Here is a 13,290-nt window from a genome sequence, read left to right as displayed (position 1 = left end):
ATACTAACATCACTAATGTAATAGTGTAATAATGTCATGTGTTATTATATAGACATACTAACATCACTGATGTAATAATGTCATGTGTTATTATATAGACATACTAACATCACTAATGTAATAATGTCGTGTGTTATTATATAGATATACTAACATCACTAATGTAATAATGTCATGTGTTATTATATAGACATACTAACATCACTACTGTACTAATGTAATAATGTCATGTGTTATTATATAGACATACTAACATCACTACTGTACTAATGCAATAATGTCGCGTGTTATTATATATATATACTAGCATTACTAATGTAATAATGTAATAATGTCATGTGTTATTATATTGACATACTAACATCACTAATGTGATAATGTCGTGTGTTATTATATAGACATACTAACATCACTAATGTAGTAGAGTAATAATGTCCTGTGTCATTATATAGACATACTAACATCACTGATGAAATAATGTCCTGTGTTATTATATAGACATACTAACATCACTACTGTACTAATGTAATAATGTCCTGTTCTATTATATAGACACGCTAATATCACTTATAATTCACGATAATAAGTGTTGTTCTCTAATGTGAACTTACCATGTATAAGAGTTACAATACCAAACATCGTATATGATATGATCGGTACATTCTGATATGTAATGTAGATAATACGTTAATCTTTACCAATTGTTGACTTTGACCTTGTATTGACAAGATCGTTCCATCCGTCTGAAATCTAAGGCGATATAGATTTTGGTTTTACATCGTTTTACGTCCTACCAACAGCTCAGGTAATTCAAGAACGATCTCCCCTATATGAGAGATGCCTGTGGTAGCAGTGTACAGTAAAAATGCCCAATTTTGAAAAATATGGCACATGTTTTAGATATGTAAACATTGCCAGTAAACCCTACAATTATTACCTCTAATAAAGTATATATATTTGTAATCTGTACAACATTTGCAATTTTAATACAGCTCTGAAGGATAAGTAAACTGAAATTTTCTGTGATTTTGAGAGCTGTGAATAACATGGTAACAGCTTAAAAAATGCTCAAAAATTGCAAAATATTATGATATTTGACCCAAAATGACACAATTCTCTACACAATTTTTTTTGTTTTTGAAACCTATTTAAAATTAAATATCTCTATCCCAAAGACAGAATTAATGTTGTTTTGAAATATGTTGTAAATTACGTTTTTCCGCTGTCTTACCTTTTCTGTGGGCTTCCATTTTTCGCTGTAGGCAAAACTAAATTTCCCGTGTTAACACACTTTCGGAAAATCCGGAAATTTAAAATCCGGAACCAATTTATTAATTTTTGTTTTAACAAATGTGAAGCCTGTATGTATTACTTCATACTGAATATACCAATTATAGTGTACATTTATTTTTTTATTTTTTATGCATATCATAATACAGGAGTTATTGCTTAACAAAAAATTTGTCATGGCCAGGCTGTCCTACTGTAGTGTTCTACCTGTGTCTTGGGTAGGCGTGTATTTTTGGAGCCTTCAGTATGTTCGTGTTTGTCTCCTTGTGTTTGTGTTAGCGCGAAATTGATGTCGACTTTATAACGCTGCCTCACTGAAGCATACTGCCGAAGACGTCCTACTCCCTAAAATACTGAGCGATAAGCCGGAGCAGTGACTACCATTTTTGCAGACTCTGCTATGTCTTGACCAGAGGACACAACCCAAAGTCACCTTCACAGGGGCGAACGCCTATCAATAGACCAGAAGTGAAGAAGTGTCAAGAGAGACATTAGGAAGACGCAAGTTGTTTTGAAAGAAGAGAACAGATTCAGGTGAAGTAAAGTGAATCGTGTATCATTTGTTAAACACCGACAGAATAATGTGACAATATATAACTATACAAAGTATATCAATATGTCAATTAGTACACATAAACTATGTGTGACCTATTTCTAACAATATAATAGTGCGTATATATATATACGGTATTTACACGATCAAGTCGGCGATAGGTGACTGCGATTACATTATCAGTATCCAGCGGTCCATCGAGAAAGTTAGCTTTCCCTCGGAACAACGTGGAACACTATCTAGCTATAATTATATAAAATATATATATACTGAGGAATGGTAGACCAAACACTGACAAAGGTTCGCCTTGATGATTGCCAGGGCTATACAGATACTGCATTCCCGATTCCGCCACAATGGTGCACACCTCATTACAGATATGATATTTAACATTACTATATTAACTGTGTATAATTATGTTATCAGGGCCGAACAATCAGGTACCCGAGCCAATACACACAGGCTTAACTGTAATATCTATATTTAGCGGAGAGGAATTCGATCAGCCAATCATATCATGTAAACATACATGTCATGTCTATATTTAGGTTATGTTTGTATATGCATTGTAAGAAACCTAAATATTAACACTGTTGAAAGTGTGTGCCTTCTTTTGATAGAAGAGGTATTTTAGTACATTATTCGTATATATTCATTGATGACATCCATGAAACAACGAGCCGGTGGTATGCCGAAACAGCCCGGGTTGGCGAGGCATGACAGCGCTGTGCTGGATCTAGCCTTTGCATTAGACTGTACAGCTAGTATGGGTAGCTACATAGAGACAGCCCGCAGAAACATAAAGAACATTGTAGAGGCGATCGTGTCGAGTGAGAAGAGTGACGTTAAACTGGCCCTGGTGGAGTACCGGGACCATCCACCACAAGATGTCACGTTTGTTACACGTGCTCACAACTTCACCAGCTCCGTCTCTAGTGTGAGGAAGTGGCTGGAGGGATGTAAGGCTCAGGGAGGTGGAGACACACCCGAGGCTGTGACGGACGCCCTTCATGATATACTCAAACTTTCCTGGAGAGAAACATCTACAAAAATATGTGTGCTGATATCCGACGCCCCGCCACATGGTTTACATTCCCAAGGGGACACCTTTCCAGATGGTTGTCCAGCAGGACTAGACCCTATGGCGATCGTTCGCCAGATGGCTGAGAAAGGGATTACGTTGTATTGCGTTGGTTGTGAACCAGCTATCATTCCATATAAGGAATTCTTTACGGCCATCGCATTTCTGACTGGCGGGCAATACGTGCCACTTCGCGGAGCTAAAGCCTTAACTCAGATTATTGTAGGCGGTGCCCAGGAAGAAATGTCTCTGGAGAGGTGGATGGCTGAGGTTGACCGAGAAGTGCAGCAAGAAACAAAAGATGGTCATGAAGTGGATGAGAAAGCTGTGTCAAAGAAGATTGCTGCAAAATTAAAAGTGAAAGGAGCTCGGAGTAAAACTTTGATGCGAAACAATACTGTTCTTAAGGAGGCATCTATGTTTTCCAAAGTATTATCGAAGTGTAAAAGTATGGCACAAATCAAGGGTAAATTCATGCTCGCAGCATTGCCGTCATTTGGTGGATCAAAGAAGAAATCAGTGCACAAAGGTAGGAAGAAGACTAGTACGAAGAAAGGCCGTCCGGTAAAAAAGGGAAGGAAAGGAAAAACGACATGTTGCCGTAAACGAAAACTGGCTGGGACAACTGAAACGAAGGAGGAAGATTATACAACTGTGGAGAGCGCAATATCTCATTCCCAGATTTTAAGGATGGTCAGGAAGTCAAAAGCTAGGGGCAAGAAAAAATGACATTTTTGGCGGTGAGCAAGCACTGATTAAACTTATAACTTACAATAACTTTGGGTATACAATGACATGTAATCTTTTACAAACATAAATTTCGTTAAAGTTTTTGCAAATTTATTTAATCAGTTTTTCTGTCTCGGATATTAGCACGCACGTGTCTAAATGCAGGTGAGTAGGGAACTAGTTTACTGAGAGAAGATTCGGTCAGGGAATGTGATTAAAATTAGTAATGTAAACAATAGTTACAAATAACTTCACCAATAACTGTACACCGATAAGATGAACGTCTGCCTATTTCCCTGTAACTACACCAAGAACTGTATACTAGTAACATAAACATCTAGTTACTTAATCCCATGTTACTACACCAATAAATGTATACTTGTAAGATGTGTCTAGTTACTTCCCTGTTACTACACCAATAAATGTATACTTGTAAGATGTATCTAGTTACTTCCCTGTTACTACACCAATAAATGTATACTTGTAAGATGTGTCTAGTTACTTCACTGTTACTACACCAATAAATGTATACTTGTAAGATGTATCTAGTTACTTCCCATGTTACTACACCAATAAATGTATACTTGTAAGATGTCTCTAGTTACTTCCCTGTTACTACACCAATAAATGTATACTAGTAACATAAACATCTAGTTACTTCCCTGTTACTACACCAATAAATGTATACTTGTAAGATGTATCTAGTTACTTCCCTGTTACTACACCAATAAATGTATACTTGTAACATAAACATCTAGTTACTTCCCTGTTACTACACCAATAAATGTATACTTGTAAGATGTATCTAGTTACTTCACTGTTACTACTCCAATAAATGTATACTTGTAAGATGTGTCTAGTTACTTCACTGTTACTACACCAATAAATGTATACTAGTAACATAAACATCTAGTTACTTCCCTGTTACTATACCAATAAATGTATACTTGTAAGATGTATCTAGTTACTTCCCTGTTACTACACCAATAAATGTATACTAGTAAGATAAACATCTAGTTACTTCCCTGTTACTACACCAATAAATGTATACTAGTAAGATAAACATCTAGTTACTTCCCTGTTACTACACAAATAAATGTATACTAGTAACATAAACATCTAGTTACTTACTCCCATGTTACTACACCAATAAATGTATACTTGTAAGATGTATCTAGTTACTTCACTGTTACTACACTAATAAATGTATACTTGTAAGATGTATCTAGTTACTTCACTGTTACTACACCAATAAATGTATACTTGTAAGATGTATCTAGTTACTTCACTGTTACTACACCAATAACCATATACTAGTAACATAAACATCTAGTTACTTCCCTGTTACTACACTAATAAATGTATACTTGTAAGATGTGTCTAGTTTCTTCACTGTTACTACACTAATAAATGTATACTTGTAAGATGTATCTAGTTACTTCACTGTTACTATACTAATAAATGTATACTTGTAAGATGTGTCTAGTTACTTCACTGTTACTACACCAATAAATGTATACTTGTAAGATAAACATCTAGTTACTTCACTGTTACTACACTAATAAATGGATACTTGTAAGATGGATCTAGTTACTTCACTGTTACTACACCAATAAATGTATACTTGTAAGATGTATCTAGTTACTTCACTGTTACTACACCAATAAATGTATACTTGTAAGATGTATCTAGTTACTTCACTGTTACTACACCAATAAATGTATACTTGTAAGATGTGTGTAGTTACTTCCCTGTTACTACACCAATAAATGTATACTAGTAAGATGTATCTAGTTACTTCCCTGTTACTACACCAATAAATGTATACTAGTAAGATGTATCTTGTTACTTCCCATGTTGCTACACCAATAAATGTATACTAGTAACATAAACATCTAGTTACTTCCCTGTTACTACACCAATAAATGTATACTAGTAAGATGTATCTAGTTACTCCCATGTTGCTACACCAATAAATGTATACTTGTAAGATGTATCTAGTTACTTCACTGTTACTACACCAATAAATGTATACTTGTAAGATGTATGTAGTTACTTCCCTGTTACTACACCAATAAATGTATACTAGTAACATAAACATATAGTTACTTCTCCGTTACTACACCAATAAATGTATACTTGTAAGATGTATCCAGTTACTTCACTGTTACTACACCAATAAATGTATACTTGTAAGATGTGTCTAGTTACTTCACTGTTACTACACCAATAAATGTATACTAGTAAGATGTATGTAGTTACTTCCCTGTTACTACACCAATAAATGTATACTAGTAAGATGTATCTAGTTACTTCCCATGTTACTACACTAATAAATGGATACTTGTAAGATGTACCTAGTTACTTCACTGTTACTACACCAATAAATGTATACTTGTAAGATGTATCTAGTTACTTCACTGTTACTACACCAATAAATGTATACTTGTAAGATGTATGTAGTTACTTCCCTGTTACTACACCAATAAATGTATACTAGTAAGATGTGTCTAGTTACTTCCCTGTTACTACACCAATAAATGTATACTGGTAAGATGTATCTAGTTACTTCACTGTTACTACACCAATAAATGTATACTTGTAAGATGTATCTAGTTACTTCACTGTTACTACACCAATAAATGTATACTTGTAAGATGTGTCTAGTTACTTCCCTGTTACTACACCAATAAATGTATACTAGTAAGATGTATCTAGTTACTTCACTGTTACTACACCAATAAATGTATACTAGTAACATAAACATCTAGTTACTTCCTTGTTACTACACCAATAAATGTATACTAGTAAGATGTGTCTAGTAACTCCCATGTTGCTACACCAATAAATGTATACTTGTAAGATGTATCTAGTTACTTCACTGTTACAACACCAATAAATGTATACTAGTAACATAAACATCTAGTTACTTCCCTGTTACTACACCAATAAATGTATACTAGTAAGATGTATCTAGTTACTTCACTGTTACTACACCAATAAATGTATACTAGTAAGATGTATGTAGTTACTCCCATGTTGCTACACCAATAAATGTATACTTGTAAGATGTATGTAGTTACTTCCCTGTTACTACACCAATAAATGTATACTAGTAACATAAACATCTAGTTACTTCTCTGTTACTACACCAATAAATTTATACTTGTAAGATGTATCTAGTTACTTCCCTGTTACTACACCAATAAATGTATACTTGTAAGATGTATCCAGTTACTTCACTGTTACTACACCAATAAATGTATACTTGTAAGATGTGTCTAGTTACTTCACTGTTACTACACCAATAAATGTATACTAGTAAGATGTATGTAGTTACTTCACTGTCATTACACTAATAAATGGATACTTGTAAGATATATCTAGTTACTTCACTGTTACTACACCAATAAATGTATACTTGTAAGATGTATCTAGTTACTTCACTGATACTACACCAATAAATGTATACTTGTAAGATAAACGTCTAGTTACTTCACTGTTACTACACCAATAAATGTATACTTGTAAGATGTATGTAGTTACTTCACTGTTACTACACTAATAAATATATACTTGTAAGATATATCTAGTTACTTCACTGTTACTACACCAATAAATGTATACTAGTAAGATGGATCTAGTTACTTCACTGTTACTACACTAATAAATGGATACTTGTAAGATATATCTAGTTACTTCACTGTTACTACACTAATAAATGTATACTTTTAAGATTATCTAGTTACTTCCCTGTTACTACACCAATAAATGTATACTTGTAAGATGTATCTAGTTACTTCACTGTTACTACACCAATAAATGTATACTTGTAAGATTATCTAGTTACTTCCCTGTTACTACACCAATAAATGTATACTTGTAAGATGTATCTAGTTACTTCACTGTTACTACACCAATAAATGTATACTAGTAAGATGTATGTAGTTACTTCACTGTTACTACACTAATAAATGGATACTTGTAAGATATATCTAGTTACTTCACTGTTACTACACCAATAAATGTATACTTGTAAGATGTATCTAGTTACTTCACTGTTACTACACTAATAAATATATACTTGTAAGATGTATCTAGTTAATTCCCTGTTACTACACCAATAAATGTATACTTGTAAGATGTATCTAGTTACTTCTCTGTTACTACACCAATAAATGTATACTAGTAAGATGTGTCTAGTTACTTCTCTGTTACTACACCAATAAATGTATACTAGTAAGATGTATCTAGTTACTTCACTGTTACTACACCAATAAATGGATACTTGTAAGATGTATCTAGTTACTTCACTGTTACTACACCAATAAATGTATACTAGTAACATAAACATCTAGTTACTTCACTGTTACTACACTAATAAATATATACTTGTAAGATGTATCTAGTTAATTCCCTGTTACTACACAAATAAATGTATACTTGTAAGATGTATCTAGTTACTTCACTGTTACTACACTAATAAATGTATACTTGTAAGATGTATCCAGTTACTTCACTGTTACTACACTAATAAATGTATACTTGTAAGATGTATCTAGTTACTTCCCTGTTACTACACCAATAAATGGATACTTGTAAGATAAACGTCTAGTTACTTCACTGTTACTACACCAATAAATGTATACTAGTAACATAAACATCTAGTTACTTCCCTGTTACTACACCAATAAATGTATACTTGTAAGATGTATCTAGTTACTTCACTGTTACTACACCAATAAATGGATACTTGTAAGATGTATGTAGTTACTTCACTGTTACTACACCAATAAATGTATACTTGTAAGATGTATGTAGTTACTTCACTGTTACTACACCAATAAATGTATACTTGTAAGATGTATGTAGTTACTTCACTGTTACTACACCAATAAATGTATACTTGTAAGATGTATCCAGTTACTTCACTGTTACTACACCAATAAATGTATACTTGTAAGATGTATCTAGTTACTTCACTGTTACTACACTAATCAATGGATACTTGTAAGATGTATCTAGTTACTTCACTGTTACTACACCAATAAATGTATACTTGTAAGATGTATCTAGTTACTTCACTGTTACTACACTAATAAATGGATACTTGTAAGATAAACGTCTAGTTACTTCACTGTTACTACACTAATAAATGGATACTTGTAAGATGTATGTAGTTACTTCACTGTTATACACCAATAAATGTATACTTGTAAGATGTACATTGTATCTAGTTACTTCACTGTTACTACACCAATAAATATATACTTGTAAGATGTATCTAGTTACTTCCCTGTTACTACAGCAATAAATGTATACTTGTAAGATGTATCTAGTTACTTCACTGTTACTACACCAATAAATGTATACTTGTAAGATGTATCTAGTTACTTCACTGTTACTACACTAATAAATATATACTTGTAAGATGTATCTAGTTAATTCCCTGTTACTACACCAATAAATGTATACTTGTAAGATGTATCTAGTTACTTCTCTGTTACTACACCAATAAATGTATACTAGTAAGATGTGTCTAGTTACTTCTCTGTTACTACACCAATAAATGTATACTAGTAAGATGTATCTAGTTACTTCACTGTTACTACACCAATAAATGGATACTTGTAAGATGTATCTAGTTACTTCACTGTTACTACACCAATAAATGTATACTAGTAACATAAACATCTAGTTACTTCACTGTTACTACACTAATAAATGTATACTTGTAAGATGTATCCAGTTACTTCACTGTTACTACACTAATAAATGTATACTTGTAAGATGTATCTAGTTACTTCCCTGTTACTACACTAATAAATGGATACTTGTAAGATAAACGTCTAGTTACTTCACTGTTACTACACCAATAAATGTATACTAGTAACATAAACATCTAGTTACTTCCCTGTTACTACACCAATAAATGTATACTTGTAAGATGTATCTAGTTACTTCACTGTTACTACACCAATAAATGGATACTTGTAAGATGTATGTAGTTACTTCACTGTTACTACACCAATAAATGTATACTTGTAAGATGTATGTAGTTACTTCACTGTTACTACACCAATAAATGTATACTTGTAAGATGTATGTAGTTACTTCACTGTTACTACACCAATAAATGTATACTTGTAAGATGTATCCAGTTACTTCACTGTTACTACACCAATAAATGTATACTTGTAAGATGTGTCTAGTTACTTCACTGTTACTACACTAATCAATGGATACTTGTAAGATGTATCTAGTTACTTCACTGTTACTACACCAATAAATGTATACTTGTAAGATGTATCTAGTTACTTCACTGTTACTACACTAATAAATGGATACTTGTAAGATAAACGTCTAGTTACTTCACTGTTACTACACTAATAAATGGATACTTGTAAGATGTATGTAGTTACTTCACTGTTATACACCAATAAATGTATACTTGTAAGATGTACATTGTATCTAGTTACTTCACTGTTACTACACCAATAAATATATACTTGTAAGATGTATCTAGTTACTTCCCTGTTACTACAGCAATAAATGTATACTTGTAAGATGTATCTAGTTACTTCACTGTTACTACACCAATAAATGTATACTTGTAAGATGTATCTAGTTACTTCACTGTTACTACACTAATAAATATATACTTGTAAGATGTATCTAGTTAATTCCCTGTTACTACACCAATAAATGTATACTTGTAAGATGTATCTAGTTACTTCTCTGTTACTACACCAATAAATGTATACTAGTAAGATGTGTCTAGTTACTTCTCTGTTACTACACCAATAAATGTATACTAGTAAGATGTATCTAGTTACTTCACTGTTACTACACCAATAAATGGATACTTGTAAGATGTATCTAGTTACTTCACTGTTACTACACCAATAAATGTATACTAGTAACATAAACATCTAGTTACTTCACTGTTACTACACTAATAAATATATACTTGTAAGATGTATCTAGTTAATTCCCTGTTACTACACAAATAAATGTATACTTGTAAGATGTATCTAGTTACTTCACTGTTACTACACTAATAAATGTATACTTGTAAGATGTATCCAGTTACTTCACTGTTGCTACACTAATAAATGTATACTTGTAAGATGTATCTAGTTACTTCCCTGTTACTACACTAATAAATGGATACTTGTAAGATAAACGTCTAGTTACTTCACTGTTACTACACCAATAAATGTATACTAGTAACATAAACATCTAGTTACTTCCCTGTTACTACACCAATAAATGTATACTTGTAAGATGTATCTAGTTACTTCACTGTTACTACACCAATAAATGTATACTTGTAAGATGTATGTAGTTACTTCACTGTTACTACACCAATAAATGTATACTTGTAAGATGTATGTAGTTACTTCACTGTTACTACACCAATAAATGTATACTTGTAAGATGTATGTAGTTACTTCACTGTTACTACACCAATAAATGTATACTTGTAAGATGTATCCAGTTACTTCACTGTTACTACACCAATAAATGTATACTTGTAAGATGTGTCTAGTTACTTCACTGTTACTACACTAATCAATGGATACTTGTAAGATGTATCTAGTTACTTCACTGTTACTACACCAATAAATGTATACTTGTAAGATGTATCTAGTTACTTCACTGTTACTACACTAATAAATGGATACTTGTAAGATAAACGTCTAGTTACTTCACTGTTACTACACTAATAAATGGATACTTGTAAGATGTATGTAGTTACTTCACTGTTATACACCAATAAATGTATACTTGTAAGATGTACATTGTATCTAGTTACTTCACTGTTACTACACCAATAAATGTATACTTGTAAGATGTATCTAGTTACTTCCCTGTTACTACAGCAATAAATGTATACTTGTAAGATGTATCTAGTTACTTCACTGTTACTACACCAATAAATGTATACTTGTAAGATGTATCTAGTTACTTCACTGTTACTACACTAATAAATGTATACTTGTAAGATGTATCTAGTTACTTCACTGTTACTACACCAATGAATGTATACTTGTAACATAAACATCTAGTTACTTCACTGTTACTACACCAATAAATGTATACTTGTAAGATGTATCTAGTTACTTCACTGTTACTACACCAATAAATGTATACTTGTAAGATAAACGTCTAGTTACTTCCCTGTTACTACACCAATAAATGTATACTTGTAAGATAAACGTCTAGTTACTTACTCCCATGTCACTACACAAATAAATGTATACTTGTACGATGTATCTAGTTAATTACTTCCCTGTTATTACACCATTAACTTTATACTGTAATGTCTTTGTGCTTGCTACATTTTGTTTAGTTTTTGTATGATATCTTAGTATATCTAGCAAGACAACGCATCACTATTTATTGACCAAATTGCCAAATATGTGGTACATTCGTTGGCCCCTGGTGTAGGGTAGGCTTTATTGCAATTTGTCTATTTAACTACAGAAGAACTTCAAGTTAAAATAGGTAGAAAATATTAAGGATTTCAAAATAGCTTATGGAGTAACAAGCCGTGCTTTGCCGTACAGAATCACCATAACTTCATCATTCAGCAACTATAGAATTACATCAGTGTAGCCTATTTCGCTCGTGGTTGTGCTAGTTCTTTTTAAGATGTTAGCATGATTGTGTTATATTCAGGATATAAATGTAAACTTTACTCATTGTACAATAATTGATATCAACCTTTATTAATGACGCTTGGTGGCCCGGATTAAAGCACGCGAGGGGTCCTATTCTGGGAGGAAAACGGAGTACCTGGGGAAACCCCATGTGGTTGTGCAGGTGACCCCGTATAATTCAACATCCGATCGGGGAATCGAAATACTGTTACTACTGTGTCATTTGATAAAGAGTATGAGCCTAATGTTACCACTGTGTGACCAAGGATATGAGCCTAAGTCTGCTATCACGAGTACCATAAGGCTTTGAGAATGGATGAACACACACTTGAGCCTAGTAAGGTAACCTTATAGAGATTTTAGCGTGGTTGGGGTATTATCTCGGTTGGGTTAATCTCATAGCGTTTTCAGCGAAGTTTTGTTAGTCTTATAGTGTTTTCAGTGTGGTTTGGGTATTTGGGTTGGTCTTAAAGATGTTTCAGCGTATTTGAGTTAGCATTAATGACAATTCCGCGTGGTCTGGTTAGTTTTATAAATGTTACAGCGTGGTCTGGTTAGTCTTATAGAGGATTCAGTGTGGTCTGGTTAGTCTTATAGAGGTTTCAGTGTGGTCTGGTTAGTCTTATAGAGGTTTCAGTGTGGTCTGGTTAGTCTTATAGAGGTTTCAGTGTGGTCTGGTTAGTCTTATAGAGGTTTCAGTGTGGTCTGGTTAGTCTTATAGAGGTTACAGCGTGGTCTGGTTAGTCTTATAGAGGTTTCAGCGTGGTCTGGTTAGTCTTATAGAGGTTTCAGTGTGGTCTGGTTAGTCTTATAGAGGTTTCAGTGTGGTCTGGTAAGTCTTATAGAGGTTTCAGTGTGGTCTGGTTAGTCTTATAGAGGTTTCAGTGTGGTCTGGTTAGTCTTATAGAGGTTACAGCGTGGTCTGGTTAGTCTTATAGAGGTTTCAGCGTGGTCTGGTTAGTCTTATAGAG

The 13,290-nt window shown here is 33.0% G+C and overlaps 1 protein-coding gene across 1 annotated transcript; it reads left to right on the top strand.

The window, feature by feature from the left end:
• Positions 1–2,415: 2,415 nt before the first annotated feature.
• LOC117325380 lies at positions 2,416–8,204 on the top strand. Its single transcript, XM_033881551.1, has one exon. It carries the CDS (start codon positions 2,502–2,504, stop codon positions 3,651–3,653), a length of 1,152 nt encoding a protein of 383 aa, XP_033737442.1. The 5' UTR covers positions 2,416–2,501; the 3' UTR covers positions 3,654–8,204.
• The last annotated feature ends 5,086 nt before the right edge of the window (positions 8,205–13,290 follow it).

The sequence above is a fragment of the Pecten maximus genome, chromosome 4, assembly GCF_902652985.1.
Source record: "Pecten maximus chromosome 4, xPecMax1.1, whole genome shotgun sequence".
Lineage (NCBI taxonomy): Eukaryota > Metazoa > Mollusca > Bivalvia > Pectinida > Pectinidae > Pecten > Pecten maximus.
The sequence above is the reverse complement of the archived record's forward strand: the minus strand, read 5'-3'. Positions and strand labels throughout refer to the sequence as shown.

Excerpts from the sequence above, each read along its gene's own strand:
- LOC117325380 (XM_033881551.1), top strand. The coding sequence starts at position 2,502 with ATGACATCCATGAAACAACGAGCCGGTGGTATGCCGAAACAGCCCGGG.